At 43.6% G+C, this 21,189-nt stretch overlaps 2 protein-coding genes across 6 annotated transcripts in view; one reads left to right on the top strand and one right to left on the bottom strand.

Annotated features, from left to right (window-relative positions):
* The first annotated feature begins 202 nt into the window (after nucleotides 1-202).
* TBX10 (T-box transcription factor 10) lies at nucleotides 203-13,418 on the top strand. Its single transcript, XM_087950462.1, has 7 exons — nucleotides 203-459; nucleotides 1,711-1,812; nucleotides 4,898-5,069; nucleotides 7,471-7,626; nucleotides 8,970-9,037; nucleotides 11,384-11,472; nucleotides 12,368-13,418. The coding sequence occupies exons 1-7, from the start codon at nucleotides 395-397 to the stop codon at nucleotides 12,640-12,642; spliced, it is 927 nt and encodes a 308-aa protein (XP_087806588.1). The 5' UTR covers nucleotides 203-394; the 3' UTR covers nucleotides 12,643-13,418.
* Nucleotides 13,174-21,189, bottom strand: part of TCIRG1 (T cell immune regulator 1, ATPase H+ transporting V0 subunit a3) — a 28,930-nt gene continuing 20,914 nt past the window's right edge. For 4 of the 5 annotated variants that reach the window (XM_026665639.2, XM_026665640.2, XM_087950458.1 and 1 more), the window contains 6 exons: nucleotides 20,804-21,017; nucleotides 18,712-18,825; nucleotides 17,917-18,042; nucleotides 16,341-16,458; nucleotides 15,636-15,807; nucleotides 13,174-14,314 (listed from right to left, as the gene is read on the bottom strand). In XM_026665639.2, coding sequence (XP_026521424.1) covers nucleotides 14,233-14,314; nucleotides 15,636-15,807; nucleotides 16,341-16,458; nucleotides 17,917-18,042; nucleotides 18,712-18,825; nucleotides 20,804-21,017 — 826 coding nt within the window. In that variant the 3' untranslated portion in view covers nucleotides 13,174-14,232. Of the gene's footprint in view, nucleotides 14,315-15,635; nucleotides 15,808-16,340; nucleotides 16,459-17,916; nucleotides 18,043-18,077; nucleotides 18,215-18,612; nucleotides 18,826-20,803; nucleotides 21,018-21,189 lie in introns of those variants that run through there. The other variant, XR_015746597.1, reaches the window with a different exon arrangement.

Below are 21,189 nucleotides of genomic sequence, written 5' to 3'. Positions count from 1 at the left end.
TGCCCTGCACAGGAGAACGGAGCTGGAAAGCAGGTTAATGGGGTGGGGAGGGAATGGGATTTTGCAGTATCCTTCCCCTGCCATGCCCACCAAGTCACGCCCACCAAGCCACGCCCACAGAACCGGTAGTAAAAAATGTTTAAATCCCAACACTGATCTGGAACTGACACTGTGCTTTTCTTTCTCTTCTCTCTCAGCATTCATTGCAGCAAGTTTGAGTGTATTGACCTCTGAGGGCTGCCCCTTCTCTCCTAGCCCTGTGGCTGCATCATGTCTGCTGGGCACAGCAGCCGACTTGGAGCAATATGGAACCAATGGGGCAGGGAAGCAAAGTGGCAGTTCCCAGTTAGCCAGGAAAAACCAATGTGTGTCTGGTGTCACTGTGCAACTGGAAATGAGGAGCCTTTGGGAGGAGTTCAACGGCCTTGGCACTGAGATGATTGTCACCAAGGCAGGACGGTAAGGTCATGCTCTTGGGATCACAGGTGCAGACATTTCTCGGTCAAAAAATTCTCTAATATGTGTAGATTTCAACTCCTCACAAACCAGATGTCGGGAAAGCACACCACTTAGCAAAGTTTCGGGAGGGAGACTCCAAAAACTGTACCGAGAGTACATTTATAAGAACAAAGTAAAAGATAATTAAGAAATTTAAAGAGATTATACCATGCACCTGAGCTTTCCAAATGAGCGCAGCTGCTTTAATGCTTCAAAAAATGTGTGTAAAATATGGTTTACTATCTAAGCAAATTCTCTTTTAAATGTTTTGCCGGAGCTTGTTGTATGCCATGGGAGAAATTGCCCAGCTTGGCAATTTGTGAGAAGCCACTTGGTAAGTGGCTTGGGCCTTTAAGGCAAGATTTGTAGTGGCTTTTCCTGCATATTTGGGCATATGATATTTGCCCTTGCCTGTCCCAGAGTGCCATTTACTCAACTCAGGAATATTTCCCCACATTCTGTGATGGCCTTCAAAGCATGAAGGAGAAAGAAAGAAAGAAAGAAAGAAAGAAAGAAAGAAAGAAAGAAAGAAAGAAAGAAAGAAAGAAAGAAAGGAAGGAAGGAAGGAAGGAAGGAAGGAAGGAAGGAAGGAAGGAAGGAAGGAAGGAAGGAAGGAAGGAAAGAAGGAAAAAGGAAGGAAGAAAGATGGGAGGGGGAGAGAGAGAAAAGTAAGAAAAATGGGAGGGAGGGAGAGAGAAAGAAAGAAATAAAGATGGGAGGGAGAGAAAGAAAGAAAGATGGGAGGGAGGGAGGGAGAGAGAGAGAGAGAAAAAGAAAGATGGGAGGGAGGGAGGGAGAAAAGAAAGAAAGAAAGGAAGAAAGAAAGATGGGAGGGAGGGAGGGAGGAGAGAAAGAGAGAGAGTGAGAAAGAAAGAAAGAAAGAAAGAAAGAAAGAAAGAAAGAAAGGAAGGAAGGAAGGAAGGAAGGAAGGAAGGAAGGAAGGAAGGAAGGAAGGAAGGAAGGAAGGAAGGAAGGAAGGAAGCTAGCTTACCATAGGAAATTTTCCATACTCCCACCCCAAAGCTACTGGCCCCGTGCAGCATGCTCAGTTGTATCAATTATCCACAATAACTCATCTTTTTGTGGCCAGCAGATCCTAGTCATCTAAGACCCTTGCGGTCTATTGGCATTTCTAGGCCATGATAAGTCCTTTCCTACTGCAACAGGGAGGCTAAACAAATGATCTTGCAAAGTTCTTTTTCTCTGTGGCAGGAGGATGTTTCCCACCTTCCAGGTGAAGATATCAGGCATGGACCCATTGGCTGACTATGTGCTTCTAATGGATTTTGTCCCTTTGGATGACAAGAGATATCGGTACGGGACTGTAAGTTTGGATCTATTGTTTTCAATGGAAACCTCAACGAATGACTGGAGCCAATGGAATCTCAGCCAATTCTCTATAACCAAAGCTTTTCTATCACCAGAGTTCAGGGGTTCTGGGATTTTTATTTTCTTTCTGAAAACTAAGCTCCCTCCAAGCCCTTCAAATATCAGCTGTCTTCTATTACCACTTCTGTTGGCTTCCGGGAAACCAAGGTTTGGTTTTGATTTTGAACCTTTCCCTTGAAAGCTGTTTTACTTTTGCAAAACCTGAGGTTCAGTTGTGTCAGCATATGTGGTCCTCTTGTTGGGCCACTGTGGCTCAGAAGGGTTAACTTTTGCTGACATCATGAACATAGGATGAATGGTGAACTGTGCTGCCCTAAAAATATTGACATGTTTGCCAGAAGAGTTTTTTTGTAACTTTAATGAAAGCCAATATTCCATACAAGAATTTAATTTCAATTGTCAGACTTTGAGGATCAGGAATAGTAATACAAGTAGTCCTCAATTTACAACCACAATTGAGCCCAAAATTTATGTTGCTAAGTGAGAGATTTGTTAAGTGAGTTTCACCCCATTTGCTGACTTTTCTTGCCACATTTGTTAAGTGAATCACTACAGTTATTAAATTAATAACATGGTTGTTAAGTGAATCTGGCTTTCACATTGACTGCTTGTCAGAAGGAGAATCACCAAAGGGGAATCACATTATCCTGGGACTCTGCAACCGTCATAAATGTGAGTCAGTTGTCAAGCATCCAAATGTAAATTACATGACCTTGGAGATGCTGCGAAGGTCAAAGTATGAAAAGTGATCATAAGTCATTTTTTCAATAACTTTGAATGGTCACTAAGGGGAACTATTGTAAGTTGAACAAGCAAATCTGTATTGCTTGTCAAGGAAATGGCTTCTTTGAAGTTACAGGTTCGATACCCCATAGACTCTTTCCAAGGCCTTCTTCCTGGAATTATTACCAAGAGGAAAAGGCTATAAAGAATCACTTCCAGGCAGCTAAAGTGTACCTTCTGTTCCAATTTAACGTTATCTGTGAAGGAAAAAAAATACACATTCTGTATCAGATCTCTTCAGAAGAGAAGAAGGTTGCTGAATAATGATATACACTCTAAGGCAGTGATGGCTAACCTTTTCTGGACGAAGTTCCCAAAGTGCGCAAACGCACCAGTACCCTCAAAATGCAATGCATGCACTGCCCCTACACATGCGCCTCCTCCACACATGCACCCCGCACACACCCCGTGTACGTGCAGCAGAGACCTGATGACCAGCTGGCCGGCGAGAGGCACATGCTCATGCGCAGTGGAGCTGAACTAGGGCGACGGCTTGTATGCCCACAGAGAGGGCGCTAACGTGCCACCTGTGGCAAACATGCCATAGGTCCGCCATCATGGCTCTAAGGCATAATAACTCCACACTTTGATTCTCAAGATAAAAGCCACATAAGTAATATGTATTTAAGTTGTATTAGGCTTCTATATTAGCATGCAGCAGACAGTCAGCAGCTACCAGTCTGTGATGCAAACACCTTCCGTGTTTGGAGCTGCCTCTGCCGTTTGGAGCCGCCGCCGCCGTTTGGAGTGCTGCCGTCACGTTTGGAGCTGCCGCTTCCGTGTTTGGAGCTGCCGCCGTGTTTGGAGTGGCGGTGGTGCTCCAAACAGCGGCAGTGCTCCAAACGCGAAGCGGCAGCTTCAAGCGGCGGCGGCTCAAACGGCAGAGGCGGCTCCAAACGGCAGAGGCAGCTCCAAACGGCAGAGGCAGCTCCAAACGGCGGCAGCAGCTCCAACGGCACTCCAAACGGTGGCGGCGGCTCCAAACGGCAGAGGCAGCTCCAAACGGCGGCAGCAGCTCCAACGGCACTCCAAACGGCGGTGGCAGCTCCAACGGCACTCCAAATGGCAAGTCCCCCCACCCTTCCCCTATTTTGCATGTTTTAAACTAGGCCTAAATTTGGGGGGAGGGACTTAATTTGATTTTATGCCTAGAAAACATGCTGGGTCTTCCTATTGGTGGAGGCCGTATTGTTGGAGAAACACGGTATTAATTTGTCTAGTGTGTCTTCAGGGATGAAAAACACATAGCCTTGATTCCCCCTTCTTTTCTTGTCATTCTGGTTTTTGGTCAACAACGGAAATGAATTAGTAATAGTCAAGTAAATGTCTGGTCCTTGAATGAAGCTATTCATTAGAGATGCACAGATTTTAAGATGGCTGCCATGGTGAGGAAAAACTGTTTACCCAAAAGAAAATCTCAAACCCTGTCCCTGTTGCCCCTTCTAGTTCCTCAGGATGCTGTTTGTCATCCTAAAGTAGATGGCATACTTCAAAACAAAATCGTTTTTTGTGACCATCAACATGCTATAAGACAGCATGGGATGTCTTCATGGGATCATCAAGAGGCATTTTTAAGTGATGCTAGATACTGGTATTTTGCTTTGTAGTATTCCCGTAACCATTTCTTTATTTTTAGAAAGTATTTACGGGTAAATAAAAACAAAATGGGACATAGAACTATAAGACTTAAGCCACCCAACACAATCAGTTCTCTCCTTTGCCAGCTTTGTTGCTGAAACATATTTCAGTTCAGAATCTCATTTACACTTATAAAAGGTCTTGATTTAGATTTTAGACTCTGCATGAATCACTCTATCTTAGTCATGGTATTGCCAAATTTGTCTGAGCATCAATACATATGTATGTGTGCTTATGAATTAAACAATGTATGTTGCATCCTTTGGCCTTCTTCCAGGCTGATGGATAGGGCCATAATTCTCATCTCTGAGATGTCGAGTTGTTGGGATGGATAACTTTTTCTGGTTCCACAGCAGGGAAGCAGGTTCCTATATAGTTAGTACTTCACTATTCCATAGACAGAACTGGCCTGATCTAGCCTATTTTTTCCATTGGCCTGAAAAGCAAAGGCAAGATTTTGAGCTGATAAGTAAAAACAACAACAACAACAACAACGATGGGACTTCCTAGCAAACCAAACATAATGGATGGATCCAGAACAAGCCAGGACTGTAATAACCTGGCCCAGCATGATACCTCTTTCCTACAGGTATGCATTCCACAGTTCTGCTTGGCTGGTAGCTGGCAAGGCGGATCCTGCTACACCCGGCCGGGTTCACTTCCATCCTGACTCCCCTGCCAAGGGAGGCCAGTGGATGAGGCAAATTGTCTCTTTTGACAAGCTCAAGCTCACCAACAACTTGATGGATGACAACGGCCATGTGAGTTGCTCTGGACTGTTGCATGATAAATAACCATTTAGCTTCCTCACTGGATTGCACTTGATTTAATAGCAACTGCTTAAGGCAGTTGTTTCATGTTTTTCTCTTGTTTTTATTTTAAGAAAGGCAATTGATTCTTTAAATGCAATCATAATAATATTCAGATTTTTTTTATAAAAAAAATCCTAAATATATCGCTGGCAGTACACTATTAGTGTTGCAGCAGATCCTGTTTCCAAATCAGGACACAAGACCACGAAGGGTAGGAGAATACAGGTTTATTTGCGCAAAAGGTTCAGAGCATTAGCATGGCAAATTCTGAACCCCCGGCTATCCCTGAGGGGGTTACTTTTATACAGCTCCCAGTCTCAGCGTACTACAAAAGGGGAAGTAAGTCTACTTAGTCATTCGTTCTTATTCTTCTGTTATTTTCCATACCCACCCTTGCTTACAGGAACATGTCCAGTTCTCAGGTTCAGCAATTTTGTGGTTTTTACAATATCGTATTAAGCAACTTCTATAATATTTGCGATATAAGCTAAGAAACTTCTGCTAATTATAAGAATACTTTTCTGGTAACTTTCCATTCTGCTTCATTAGCAAACAACAAAAATTATATACACTTCTCCAAGATTCTTCTCAAACAAGATTTTACCAAAAAAAAAGGGGGGGCTGTGGTAGTAATGGAGAGAAAACAGAAAGTAACGGTTGTTCAATAACTCGTCCTTCACCCTCCCTGAGCCCCCGTGCGCACCCTGCACTTACCTGCATCCAAAACGGGCTCTGTGGGGACTCCTAGGAGGGGCGGGGTGGGGCAGATGGGGCCAGCCAGGAGTGGGATTTGGGGGTTCTCCGAACTGCACAGAATCTTATCTAGCGGCTCTCCTGAACCCCGGGGAACCCCCAGCAGACCCCCGCCTCCTCCTGAACAGAATTGGGTGTAATACTGGAAGAGGTGCCTCTGCCCTATATCAGTGGGGATCGAAAGATTCCCCTTGCTGTGACTGTGGTGCTGATATGCAAATTATGAAATCTATTTTGCAAGATTGCCCACAATGTGTGTTCTCTGGTTCCCTAGAACAGGGGTCGCCAAACTTTTGGACCTCAGGGACCACTAAACTCATCATTTTAAATCCCGCGTACCAGAGACCCTGGGAAAATCCAAAAAAAAAAAAGTCTGCAGGAAAATTTCCCACCCTGTTTTCCTACCGATCGATCATTCTTTATTTGGGATCGCAGGATACCACCTCCAGCTCCGTTCTCAGAGGGAGAGGGAGAGAGGGAGAGAGACTTTTGGCTTCGTGCAAGGAAAGCAGCAGAAGTATTTCTTTCTCTCCCCCAAACTCTGCCAGAAATGAGTCTTTGCTGGCACAGCCTCTTGGAGCAGGAGGCCTTGCAGGGTCCTAAAGACTCATTTCTGGCAGAGTTTGGGGGAGAGAAAGAAAGACTTTTGCTGCTTTCCTTGCATGCAGCCAAAAGTGGAAGAAGAAAGATGTGGAAAGAAGTAGCCCAGCAACGCAAGCCTTGTGTTCCTGCGGGCCATGTGGGTGACACAGCCTTGTGTTCCCACACAGCCTGGATTAATTGCTTTGGGGGGTGATTTTGGGTGACATTTCTCTGCGGACCACCAAAATTTTCTTGCGGACCACCAGTGATCCCTGGCCCACTGGTTGGCAACCACTACCCTAGAAGGTCTGCACCAAGCAACACCTAGATAACTGAACTTGGACATCCAGTTATGAGACCGCTGCCCTTTCCCCATAGTGGGTTTGTGTGTAATTATGTGGATTGTGTGTGTATATGATTACTTCTCTTTTGTCATATTTTCATCATATGTTTAATAATAATAATAATAATAATAATAATAATAATAATAATAATAATAATAATAATAATAATAATAATAATAATAATAATAATAATAATAATAATAATAATAATAATAATACAATAAAACAAGAAAAACAAGAAAAACAACAATAACAATAAAAACAACAACAATAACAACAACAACAACAACAACAACAACAACAACAACAACATACTGATTTTTGTAACCCAATACATCTGGCCATTGCCAGATTGGGAAATCGATGTAGTTTTTTGGATACTTTAGTCATGAAAGTGAAGAGAACCTGAGTGAATTAATTCTTCAGTATTTAATAAATAAAATGAACCTTTCATAAAATGTAGCCTCTTGGTTGACAGCATATAACATTTCTAGCTAGAGTTTTTCCCCATTATATTTCAAATTAGAACAGATCTACTGACATCTGGGAGAGTGAAAGAAAGTTGCATGCTGCCATTTGCATCATGGGAAGATCTTAAAATGGGCACCCTCACCTGAATTTAAATTAAATTTGTATCCTTACCTGAAAGTTTTATTTTCTTAATCGAACAGATCATTCTGAACTCCATGCACAGATACCAGCCCCGTTTCCATGTGGTGGTGGTGGACCCACGTCCAGACAGTGAACGTTATGCCCAGGAGAATTTCAAATCTTTCATTTTTACAGAGACTCAATTTATGGCAGTGACCGCCTATCAGAACCATCGGGTAAGAACACAGTCTATCATGGTTTCTCCTCCAAGAGAACTGACTTATGGAAGAGGGTTGATGAGGGACAGAATACCACTACATTCTTACAGATAAATCAGGATGGCCCCCACTCTGCTGGGTAAGCACAAGTAGTCCTCAACTTACGACCACAATGGAGCCCAAAATTTATGTTGCCAAGTGAAAAATTTGTTAAGTGAGTTTTGCCCCATTTGCCGACTTTTCTTTCCACATGGTTGTGAAGTGAATCTGGTTTCCCCATTGACTTTGCTTGTCAGAATGTCACAAAAGGTGATCACATGACCCCGGGGCACTGCAACGTTCATAAACATGAGTCAGTTGTCAAGCATCCACATATAAATCATGTGACTGATTCTAAGAATGCTACAATGGTCGTACATGTGAAAAATAGTCACAAGTCACTTTTCTCAGTGCCATTGTAACTTTGAATAGTCAACAAGTGTACTCTTGTTAAGTTGAGGACTACCTGTATGCATAACACATTGCTCATGACCAGTGGTGGGATTCAAAATTGTTTACTATTGGTTCTGTGGGCGTGGCTTTGTGGGCATGGCTTTGTGGGCATGGCAGGGGAAGGATACTGTAAAATCCCCATTCCCTCCCCACTCCTGGGGGAAGGTTACTGCAAAATCCCCATTCCTTCCCCTGCCCCACTAACCTGCTTCCCTGCCCCACTAACCTGCTTTCCAGGGCAACAAAAGAAGACCCAGCCAATCAGCTGGGACTCAAGAGGCAGAGAATAGATGGGGGCGGAGCCAGTCAGAGGTGGGATTTGCTGGTTCTCTGAACTACTCAAAATTTCCGCTATTGGTTCTCCAGAACTGGTCAGAACCTGCTGAATACCTCTGCTCATCACCCTAAACTGATAACCTAATTATGAATCCTAAACCAGCAATTTAAGAAGGCATCTGAGGGGATACAATCAATATGGATGAAAGGGACTAGCTCCCAGCCCCAGTATACCACATAGTTCATTGGATAATGAATTTTCTCTCTCAACCTCTTTTTGCTAGGGAACAATGGGATAGAAAACCTTTTATGTGTAAAGGCGTATCAATGAAGCCAAAACTAGGTGTCAAATTGAGCTTGAAGGAGACTTTGCCTTTTTTAAATGCCATCATCCTACTATCCTCATAAAAAGGGCAGGCAGGATATAAATCAAAGGTTTCTTGTGTCCCTTGGCCTTCTAAACAGTTACAGGAGGTATGTGAAGGAACTTGACTGAAATTCCCTTCTCTGGGACTAGTGAAAGCTATCTGAACAAAGACGAGGCTGGCAGGGAAGACAGTAAATTACTGATAAAGCTATCCCTACCTTGACAGATCACCCAGCTGAAAATTGCTAGTAACCCTTTTGCTAAAGGTTTCCGGGAGTGTGAGCCGGATGACTGGTAAGTCTCTTCCTAGATTACTATTCTACTAAGCCAGAGAAAGACAAACTGAATGCATGGAGCCATTTATTCAATTAAGACCTTGTTGCACTTGCCACTAGAGGTAGGTCGTTGCCTATAGAGGTAGGTTTTGTTTAGGCAAGCATGTTTGATAAACAAACAAGTAAATAAATAATGAAATGTAGGACTCGTTGATATAGAAAGTTAAAAAATGATAGTCATATAAATGCATTTAAAATACACATATTGCTGGTGTAGAGGTGCTCTGCAGCTGTTATTTGGGTTCTTTCTGGACACAGGCCTTTGATGGGCCTGAATCCAAGAGTAAACCAGGTTAGCAGAGTGGGAGAGAGACGTGGAATGAAGGAGGGAGCCCCGCACAACTCATTGAGAAAGTCCCTTTTTTCATTAAGTCCACCTGACTTCCACTCCATTCAAAAGCTGGACTACTTGTAGATGGTGATGTACTAGTCTTTCAGAAGACTGGTGGTTGATAAGATAGTTTTATGGTTTTGCTAGAAGAGGGAGCTGGCAGAAGTCTTTGTCTAATTTCACGCCAGCTAAAGTAACCCAAACTGAGAAGCGTTGCAAGGGAATAGCAGTTCTGACAGTAAATGCAATCAGAAACACCCAGAAGTATTCCTTGGATGCCAAATGGTATTTATATACCAAATAATACTAAAAATGGTATTGCTGCCACTCCCCCAAAATACAGTCAGGCAGAACCTTTTTTCGGCTAGAGAAAATCTTCAATGCTCTAATATGGAACATCTATTTTGCAGTTTAAATCAATTGGAGTCCCCCCCCCCTTAAATATCCCAGCAAAATGACAATGTGTAGGGAGGGATTATGCTCACAGTATTCTCAACCAGGCAACTTGTCAGATGCCAGCCCGACAATATTAATGCCTTATCAATACCTTTAAAAAGATCTACAATGCCTAATTCATGATCTTGGTAATGATGTGATCAGGGTCTAGAACAGGGGTGGGCAAACTTTTTGGCTCGGGGGCCTCATTGACTTTTAAAATTTGACAGACGGGCCGGGTCAGCACAAGATTTTTTGGGAATCGCCCCCCCCCCTTCCCCCCCCTTCTTCTCCTCCTTCCCCTCCCCTCGGAGGCCCCGAGTCAGGAGTTGCTACCGCCGGCACGGCTCCGCATGGCTCCAGTCCCGCGTTGCCTTGGGAAGGGAAAGGCAAAAAGGAAGAGCCGCGGCAGCGCTTTGTAACGGGAGCAGCAGCACCGGAGGCTCAGGCTCAGCGGCTCCTGGTTTTGCCTTTTCCTTCCCAAGGCAACGCGGGACTGGAGCCGCGCGGAGCTGCGCCGGCAGTAGCAACTCCTGACAGCCCCAGCCGGACACCTGAGCAGAGCCCAGGCGGAACTGCCTGTTGCTGCTGCGGGCGCTGCTGCGGGCGTCTGGCTGCCCAAGTAAAGAACCGCACCAGCTCAGGGCAACTGTGAGGAGCAAGAGGGGAGAGGCAGAGAAGGAGGCAGAGGAGGAGAGCATCTGGCCGGTTGGGGGAGGCTTCTTTTGCTGTGAAAGAGGCAGCTAATGATCTCCGGCTCCGCTCTGCTTCTCCAACATCCGGCGGTGCCCTGTTCTATGTGTCAGGCCCAGCAAGTCCGAGCAGCCGGCGCATAGAACAGGGTGGTGCCGGACCATTGGAGAAGCGGAGCAAAGCCGGAGATTAGTAGCTGCCTCTTTCGGCGCAGAAAGCTTCCCCCAACCAGCCGGCTGGTCTCCTCCTCCTTGGCCTGTTTGTTCTGTATGGCCGAGGAGGAGGAGACCAGCCGAGAAGTGTTGTGTGTGCGATTTTTTGGCGCACGGCACGAGGTCTGTTTTGGCCGGCCCCGATTTTTTTTTCAGAGGGGAATATTTTTTTTCCAGAGGCGGGCTGTATTAAAATGACCAACGGGCCAGATGTGGCCCGCGGGCCGTAGTTTGCCCACCCCTGGTCTAGAACAACCAAGAACAAATTTAGCCTTCTTCCACAGTCGCAAACGGATGAAAGGCTGAATTACGAGACACGCTCTCTCAAAAGCAAGGACTGAGATCCAAGTCATGCTAGTTCTGTTACAATTGACTTTACCTCATGAGGCTTTTCCCACATACATAATGTCTAGAACTGCTATACAATTGTTCCATCAATGTTTTAGGGATAATTGTTTGTTACCAGCTACATCTGCATCATCCTGATAAACCAACAAAAGGGAGGAATTAAGACACCAGTGGTGGCTAAGGACACAGATAGAACTGAATCAAGTTGTATTCTCAAAAACTGTAGAGTAATGCTTAAGGGAAATTTCACATTTATACCTTCACTGATTATGTTGTATATGTGTAGGCCAGGATCCTCAGGGCAACTACTGGGTTGTTTATCACGGAATGGGAATACCTCTTCCTTAGGCCAACTTCAAGAGATTCCAGAGAAAGGTAAGATGAAAAAAATAATTTATCAGTTTAGAATGGAGAAATTGACAGGAAAGCAGTGTCTTAAATCCAAGTGCATAATAGGAAAACCAACAATCCTACGAGATTTCATGCTTTATTAATCTGTTTAGGGCCTTAAGGTAATGAAGCTATACAACTTCCTACATTAACTGTTTTACAAAGTTTTTGTGAGTAAGTGTTGTCTTCTTCCATACCGGCCTCATTGAAGGCTGAAATTAGCTTGGTTTTTGTTATTGTTGTTCATTCCATTAAGCCTGTCTCCAGGTCGGCCATAATCACGTTGCATATAATCCAAATTTTTGCTGAAGCACAAAATTATCATTAAGAAAGAAGAAAACTTGAACTGCGTTCTTTAAAGATCTGCACCATAATGGTATCATAAATGTTTAAATGCTTAGGCACTATCTGGAAAATTACCGAAATTTGAAGATTATGGCTTCTGCAAATAGTTGATTTGATATCTTCTCATTTAGCAAGCAAGAGAAGAATTAATATCAACAAAGATTTGCATACATGTGGGTTTTTTTCCTCCTTGAGGCAGTTTGATTGTATTCCTGTCTTTAATCACTGCACCAAACTGGTTCTCCAAGTTTAATAAGTTTAACTGTTACCAAGGGAATGCACTGGACCAAACGGTGAACTGATATTTAAATTGCTAGTTTCAACAACTTGAAAATACTAAAATGCAAATCACACTATTAGAGATCCTAGGTCTTAGTAAAATCATAGAGATACCAGTAATCCCTGCATGTGGATTTCTCAGTGGAGGTTTTGCCTTCCCCACTTCAACAACAGCGAAGGTGTATTTCCAGATCATCACTGGATTAGGGCTTCTGGTAATAGCTTTTATTCTCTACAGCTACCTCTCTCTTTCTAGGGTTTTCCAGCAACCACCATCTCCCTCCTGCCCTCCTCAGAGAAGCCTCCCAATTCCAGCATCAACCTCTGGTGACATCAGCTGGCCTCCCAGATGTATGCATCGCACGACGACCCTTGAATGAAGTTTCAGGGGCCCTGCCCTACAAGCATCTCTCTTATCACAGCTTCTATGTGGGAGCTCGATCTGGGGCAGCACCTTATGCCCTACCTAGCAACCGGGCAACCAGCTTCCATACTCTCAACATTTACACAGCTGGTGGCTATGAGCAATGAGACAGCAGGGGCAGCCATTTCCCCATCCCCTGGCCCAGTTCAGATAAAACTTTCCCAAAGAACCCCTTTCATCTCCTGGTGTGGTTTTTTTTATGACACTGCCTGCCAGGAAGTTGGCCCATTATGCAGCTTCCTCTTCATTGAAGGCATTTTGGGGGTGGTATTTTTTTATGCCCAACTGATACTTATATCTTATCCCTTGCTCTAGATAAGTTTCCCACCACTTCCTCAATTATATATTAAGCAATTATATTATATATAGATACAATGTAGTCCAATACAAAATCAACCTCCTTTAAAAGGTGTAATGGAACTCAAAACAAGAACAGAAAGTGGATTTCACTGAGATCTTAGCCACCTGCTCATAACTGATTCTGCTCCTTGCCTCTATGAAACAGCCCATAATTAAGGAATTCAACCCCGTCTCCAAACACAACAACCCTGACTGAAACACACCCGTCCCATGTTCAAACCCGCAAAGCAGAAATCCAAAGTAAATCTTGCAACTACAAAATGCTCTCCAGGCAGAGGTAAAAATGCAGCGAGTTTTATTGTTATTGCTGAGTTAGTGCCACAGAGTTAAGGATTTCAATGTCTTTAGCACAGAATTCTACATGGTCTATTGAACGCACTGTCCTTATCTTGATGGGAGGATGTGACAAGATTTTGATGCATTTTTGAGGCCTCCCTGCCTTCAATGTGAAGGAAACCTGTAGCGCACTTTAGGCCAAGAATCCCTCTTTTTGTTTTTGGCAAAATTAAACTTAGTTGGCCTACATGGGAGAGGTGCCGTTTTCATTTGCTCCATTTCTGGTCCACGTTTCATTGATGTGTTTTGCTAACAGCCAGTAAACTGAGTTCAAAAGATAGAATGAACAGCCACAGTCATCTCAATCCACTTCCCCGTATTAACCCCCAACATGTCAATTGCATCAAGCCGATCTTGACAGTCTACCGCCTTATTTTGACAGCTGCAGCATCAACCTGAGTTTTTGGTCATAAAAAAAATTTCTGAGGCTGACCTGGACATTAGCACCCAATAAAATTCTAGTGCAGATCTGCAAAAGGCAGAAGGTAATTTAAAAAGTGCCTAGACCAGGTCTCTTGTCAACTAATCTTAAATAAGTAAACAGGTCCTTTTTTTACACAGACGAGTGATACAAATGACAATGTCCTTGTAAGTCTTACTGGACCACATTTCGATGTTTCTATATTCTGATTTTCCTTAAGGTCTTTTACCATTCTTTCCCACCGGAGCTTTCAGATTACAGAGGCATAGATAAGGTGGTTATTGGAACAACGTATCAAAAGATTTGGAAGCAATGTGGCATGATTCAAAACATAGATCTGGAAGATTGTTCCTTCAGTTCCAAAATGTCAGCCTAAATACTGATATTTCATATGTGAGTCAGCACAGGATCTTGGATTAATTATAACAGGTTGTTAAAGGCTAGTGCATGTTCTATCTGGACAGAAGTCACAACCAGTAGACGGGAAAGCATGAATCAATTAAAAACAAAAAGCATTGCCCATTAGTTCAGGATGGCACAGTAAATATTCCCTTTCTGGAGAGAAGCAGTCACTTTCTTCTTAGATCCAAATGTCGCTGGTGAAAGTGAAGGGGCTGAACTGGTACCCAGCACCTGAATAGAATTTGTTTTGGAATTCCACCCTGAAAAATACAGGACAGGTCAGTTTAGGATTTGCAAGATCAATTATAACCCCAATTTTATCCAGTTCCAATATAGATGCACTGTGTCATCCCAGGATTCAACAACCCATCTAGGATCATAGACTTAATCCCAAGAATCACTTATCGTCTCTATGACTCCTAAATGATAGCATAGAGCAGTAGTGGCTAATCTTTTTGGGCTCCTGTGCCAAAAATTGTGTGAGTGCTTGCATGGGCGCACTCATGTGCAAGCACCCAGAAGGCAATGCGCACAGCTCCCCCGCCCCCTTACCTGCACTGCACATGCATACGCTTCCCAGCTGATTTTTGGCATGTTTGAGACCTTTTTCGGCTTCCCAGAGGCTTGAGGGAAGCCTCTACAGCCTTTGGAGGCCAAAATGAGCCCGTTTCGTTACTTCCGGTATTTCCAGAAATACAGGAAGTGATGAAACGGGCCTGTTTTTCAGCCTCCAAAGGCTGCAGAGGCTTCCTCGAGCCTCTGGGAGGCCAAAAAGGCCTCTAAACGGGCCGAAAATCAGCTGGGATATGTGTGCATGCGTAGTGAGGTAAGTTTGGCTAGGGCTTGTGTACCGACACAAATGACTCTGCGTGCCACCTGTGGCATACATGCCATAGGTTCGCCATCATGGACATAGAGGAACTTAGCAATCCAAGTCCAGTAAGGCAGTAACATTTACACAAAATGTTCTTGTGTTTGCCAGGAGAATTCCCTTTCCCATGCATGTGTGAGCCATGGTGGTGCGGTGGTTAGAGTGCAGTACTGCAGGCTAATTCTGCTGACTGCCGGTTGCCTGCAGTTTGGAATTCGATTTTCACTGGCTCAAGGTTGACTCATCTTTCCAATCCTTCCAAGGTGGGTAAAATGAGGACCCAGATTGTTTGGTGGCAACAGGCTGACTCTGTAAACTGCTTAGAGAGGACTGTAAGATACTGCGAAGTGGTATATAGGGGGGGGGGGGGGGGGGGGTGGGGGGGGGGGGTGGGGGGGGAGGGGGTAAGGGGGGGGGGGGGGGGTTGGGGGGGGGGGGGATTGGGGGGGGGGGGGGGGGGGGGGGGGGGGGGGGGGGGGGGGGGGGGGGGGGGGGGGGGGGGGGGGAGGGGGGGGGGGGGGGGGAGGGGGGGGAAAATCGGTATTTTTTTTTAAATGGGTTTATTTCTTTTTTTCCTTTTTTTTTTTTTTTTTTTGGTTTTTTTTGGGGGGGGGGGTTTTTTTTTTTTTTTTTTTTTAAAAAAAATGGGGGTTCCCTTTTGGGGGGGGCATATTTTTGGGGAGGGGGGGGTCTATTGCTAAATGTCTCACCAATGAAGACGAAGGGCGTGCAGGAAAGCTGAGAGTCCCTCCATCACCAGCAAAATTGCCACAGTCAATACTGCAAAGAACGCAAAGACGGGAACAAGGACAACCCCGCCTTGGTAGCCCATCATCGAAAAGCCATTCCTCATCACCATGGTCCACAGGACCTCTGAGAGCTCTGTGGAATAAGTGCAAGAATTAGCAAAGTTTACAAAGGGGCAAATTCTCTTCCTATTACATACTAGAAATCTCTGCCAATAGGACATGCACTATCTTAATCAGACTTAATTCGGATGCCAAATCAATTGGCTTTATATACATTCTGACATCATTTATAGCATACGGTGTGTAAATAGTCAACCTTGTTGATTACTTTGTTGACCAAATAATTGCTTAGTGTAATATGAAAACCCACACGCAATGATTATACATAATGCCTAGGCTTAAAAGTTTGTTTAACTTTGTTTTGGTTGAATAAGTCATGTTTGCCTGGGTTCACATAACAAGCTACACCTGAAGCCATACTATACGAAACCAAAACCAGACAAACCACATGATTTATTATTTTTTTGCTGCAATACCCAAACCCAGCCACCATCACCTTTCCCAGGAGTTTCAGGAAAAATGCTCACCAAAGAAATAAATCAGCCTAGCACAGAGGTTTGCAGCCACAGAAAGCCTTCTCTATTTCCCATCTCCCCAGGAACTTACGTGCGTGGGCCAAGCTGAGAGCCCAGAGACGCAGGTAAGAGGCCGTGTTCGAGATGCAGCCCAGGCAAAACTCAATCGTGTGGATTGCTTGATGCATGAACACGTCACCAAAGTCAAACTAGGGGCAAGAGGGAAAAGAATTGGGGTGGCAGTGAGGACTAGCCAGGCACTCTCAACTAAGCCCAACCCCCTCCCCCTGGAGCTTTTCCCAAAATCCAAAGAAAGGAAATGAAAGAAAAATGAGAGGCAGAGGGGGAAACAGACAGCAAATAGAGACACTGATGAACGAATCATTCCAATCAGAAGGTAGCCTTTAAATATCAATAATGTTGGGATGCAAATGATATGAGTGTAGGTAGCCCTCGACTTACAACAATTCATTTAGTAACCATTCGAAGTTGCAACAGCACTGAAAAAAGTGACTTATAACTGTTTTTCACCCTTACGACCATTGCAGCATTCCCATGGTCACATGATCAACATTCAGTTGCCGGGCATATTGATGATGGTTACAGTGACCTGGGATCGTCTTTTGTGACCTCCTGACAAGCAACGTCAATGGAGAAGCCAGATTCCCTTAACAACCATGTTACTAACTTAACAAATGCAACAATTCTCTCTCAACAACGAGAAAATCCGTGAAATGGGGGCAAACTCACTTAACACGTTTCACTTAGAAATATAAATTTTGGGCTCAATTGTGGTCGTAACTCGAGGACTACCTGTATCACTGCAGTCTTAAATCCAAATCTTGGGACACAAATATTAAGTCGTTTCTTTTTATGCAATTCCGTAACAGAGATGTTTTCATTTTGACATAATTGCAGCTTTCATAGTCTTTGATGCCTGCACCCCTCTGTCAGGGGTGGGATTCAAATTTTTAACAACTGGTTCTGTGGACATGGCTTATGTGGTGGGCATGGCTTGGTGGTCATGTTATTGGCTGGGTGTGGCCAACTCAATATCACTCACATCGAGGCATGCATCTCCTTGCCTGGCCTTTCATGACTGTGGGGATGCTGCAACAGTCGTAAGTGTGAAACATGGTCATAAGTCACTTTTTTCAGTGCCATTGTAACTTTGAATGGTCACTCCACACAAGCAAAGTACCAGCAAAGGAGGGGGAAAAAAAACTCCAGAGACGTTCCTGAGACAAGAAGTCCAGTCCTGCCAAGAATGCAATAAGGGTTTATGGAGAGGCAGTTTCTGTAAGCAACACCAGAATGTTTCCTTCCTGCCTTCCTTACAGGATTAGGCCAGTAATTTCTTCTAACAACTGGTTCTCTGAACTGTTTAGAATGTTAACAACCGGTTCTAGAGAATAGGTGCAAACTGGTAGAATCTCACCCTTGCCCTCTGTTCAAAAGATAAGTACTGATCTATCTCTCTATGCCGGTTCTTTCATCAATTTTAGCCTTTCTTCTATTCTCCTACCATGTCTAAAAAAAAAATCACTTAAGTGAAAATAAAGTCTTCAGGTTATGGCAAAGCTGCACAAAGTACAGGTCCAATGGCTGGGAGAGAGGACATGGAGCAAAATTCTGGCCACACAACCAAATTAAAGTAAAAGTATTACCTTCTCCTCCTCCTCCTCTTGGTTGCTTTCCATGTGATCCATGTCACCTTCAGCAATGTTCACAGATCTCTTTCGTTCCTCTGAGTTCAGCAGAGATTGTCGGTCTCCTGCTATGGACGGATTGTGCTGCAAACATCCCAGAACACATCAACCAACAGAGAAGAGGCTGCTCAAATATCACCCAGCTTCATTCCACAGATTTAGCACCCAGATTATATAAGCGAAAGATTCCCCCCACCCTACCCAAATCCCAAATTTTCCTCAATGGCATGTACCGTGAGGATGTTCAATAGTGTTCCTTAGAGCAGTGATCCCCAACCTTTTTTACGCCGCGGCCTGGTACCGGCATCAGCTGGGCGCCGCGTGCCCAGTACCGGCATCAGCTGGGCGCCGCCATCTTGTTTTGATGAAAAAGTGCTTCCGGTGACCTCACCGAAGCACTTTTCATCAAAAAGATGGCGGCGCATGCTCGGTGAGCTTTTTCGGGTAGAAATGGCTTTCTACCGGAAAAGCTCACCGAAGCGCCGGCGCCGCCATCTTTTTGATGAAAGCGTGCTTCCGGTGAGCTTTCTACCGGAAAAGCTCACCGGAAGCGCTTTTCATCAAAAAGATGGCAGCGCCCAGCAAGCCAGCGGCCCGGTAGGACTTGTTCCGCGGACGGTACCGGTCCGCGGACCGGCGGTTGGGGACCCCTGCCTTAGAGAACAAAAGTCTTAGAATCCACATAGCTGGCAACTGAACTAGGGAACCAGTTTGGACAACAGTCCTATATTAATCCCAGGGAGTGATTCTTACCTGAGATTTAGGAACTTTTTGGCGATGTTTGTGCCAGAGATAAAAGGGTGTCCCCAGCAGCAGGATGGGCACAGAGAGCACAGCCACCAACATCAATACCATCTGCACTGTTTTCTGTGGTGAGCAAGAGGACAGTTGTAGTTACTGCAGCCCCATCTCAAAGCATTCAAAACTAAAATAACGTTACAGGATTTTTTTTAAAAAAAAAAAACTTTTCTGGGTTGGATCTCACAATCAAAACAAGATACCAAAACAAAGACAAGTTCTATATCCTCTAGTCCCTTCCTCTCTTTCTCAACAGTTGATTTCAATTCTTATCCTGTTGAACTTTATTGATCGGGATCTTTTTTACACTCGAATCATATATTGCCTTATTAACAAAGCAAAGCTAAACAAAATACGACCCTGAAAATTAGGAAACCATGCAATGCTTCCCTCTAAGTATTACAGCCGACAAGATTGTCTTAAAAACTGTTTACCAGCACAATAAGTTTGAAAGTGTATTACTCAGTGAAGGGAATATGTTCCGGATATTAAATGTGGCATTGATAATATTTTGATTACTTAGTTCCATTTTAAGTATTTTCCTTGACAGATTTAAAATGCAGCAAAAGTAAGAAAGCAGCATCTAAAATAGCAAGCAGCATCCCCATTTGGCACCCATGGAAGCCCAAAACTAATTATTAAAAAAATTAAATGGCATAAATTTTGTGACAGTGCTAAATCTCATGAGACTGCGGTGTTCCCAGCTCAAATAACAGTAGATCATATAAGATTTTTGGATGAGAGTATCTTGTAAGATTTGGCAGTTTGGATATGAATATGGATAAGCTTGAGGTTTTTGACAATAACAACAGCAATAGACTTATATACTGCTTTATAGTGATTTACAACCCTCTCTAAGCAGTTTACAGAGTTAGCATATTGCCCCCAACAATCTGGGTCCTCATTTTACTGACCTCAGAAGGATGAACAGCTGACTCAACCTTGAGCCTGGTGAGATTCGAACTGCCAAAATGCAGCTAGCCAGCAGAAGTAGCCTGCAGTACTACATTCTAACCACTGCGCCAGCACAATAAATACCAAAGGCAGTTTTTGATAGCTCTTAATAGCTACAATTATATTTGTGTTCAGATTCTCAATCTATAACTATAGTCGAAAGGTCTTATGGCTTTGTACTTCTTGTTGATGCATGCACATTATTCATCATTACAAAACCAAATGATAAATTGATTCATGAAACCACCATCATCAACATTTGGACAGAAAATTCATCTCCAATAACATTTCTTTAAAAAAAACCTGGTCACAAATCCAGCATTAAAAAAAATAAATGCACATGAATATCAATGATTGAATAGAACAAAGCCATCTTAATATGTAACAAGGCTACTTTCATTCACAATTTGATTGTGAACAAGATGGCCAAATTAGTACATATAATTATCAGTCCCAGAGGGGGTTATCTGAAGATAGAGAGTGTTATGGTTAATCCTTTTTCTTACTATTTTTATCTCCTTCCATAAGATCCCATCTATAAAACAATGCCATCCAATTGGACCCTTTTTTTTCTGTTGTCATCCCTGTTCTAGCAAATAGCGTCACACAGAGATTTCCCTAGGCTCTGATTAGTGTGGGACACAGGGTTCCTATCTGAGCAGTCTAAATAGTTTTTTACTGGGGAAACCATCTTCATTTTCTGTTTTCGCTTGTTGCTTTAATACGCCCATGTTTAATTTTGCATGCTATCAAAATCACTGACACATTTGGCAGCCTTAAGAATGTGAACCATGAAAAAAAATCAGATTTCAAGGGAACACTTTATCCCAAAGCAGCTTCCTCTGTTCCTGTACTATCTGACAATGTGCACATTTGGAACAAATTAAGTATTATTTGGATACATAATTTTCTGAATTATGTATCCAAATAATACTTATTTGTTCCAAGTAAGTATTATTAGAAGCACATTGTCAAATAGTGTCCCATTCAACACAACAAATTCTGGAAAGAAAAACAACAAGGGAGAATTAAAAGGAGGAATACTTTTTAAATAGGTAATCAAAAGATAGGATACGATGCTAAAAGCAGTTACCTGGTGCTTATAGAGCGGAGCACTTCCAGCACCCTCTGAAAACAGGAACATGTTAATGAATTGGATGAGAATGCTAGGGGCGAACATGGAATTAGAAGCATCGTACATAAACCATTTGTAAAATATCAGGATTACAAGGTAGCCAAAAAGCAGGAGAAGGAAAGTGATCTCTGGAAGGAAAACCAACAGGATCTTGTATCGTTGCTTGAAGTGGCTGCAAACCAGACAGACAGGAGAAATCATCAACAAAACCATCAGAGACACATCCAGCCCAGTATCACTGGTTACCCAGATGCTTCTTGAGAAGCAGCAGCTCAACCCCCATTATGTTCCTCAGACTCTAAAGGAGGGGGGGAGGGTAAGCATATATCTGTCATTATCTCTAG

The sequence above is a fragment of the Notechis scutatus genome, chromosome 1 (assembly GCF_049901735.1).
Source record: "Notechis scutatus isolate UNSWTSFEM ecotype Mainland chromosome 1, rNotScu1.2, whole genome shotgun sequence".
NCBI lineage: Eukaryota > Metazoa > Chordata > Lepidosauria > Squamata > Elapidae > Notechis > Notechis scutatus.
This window is presented reverse-complemented; position numbering and strand designations above follow the sequence as displayed.

Bases quoted from the DNA above. Each gene is read 5' to 3' on its own strand.
- TBX10 (XM_087950462.1), top strand. From the start codon at position 395: ATGAGGAGCCTTTGGGAGGAGTTCAACGGCCTTGGCACTGAGATGATT. The intron at 1,813-4,897 runs GTACGGGACTGT...TCTTTCCTACAG, and splicing joins TTGGATGACAAGAGATATCG to GTATGCATTCCACAGTTCTG. The intron at 9,038-11,383 runs GTAAGTCTCTTC...GTATATGTGTAG, and splicing joins GAGTGTGAGCCGGATGACTG to GCCAGGATCCTCAGGGCAAC.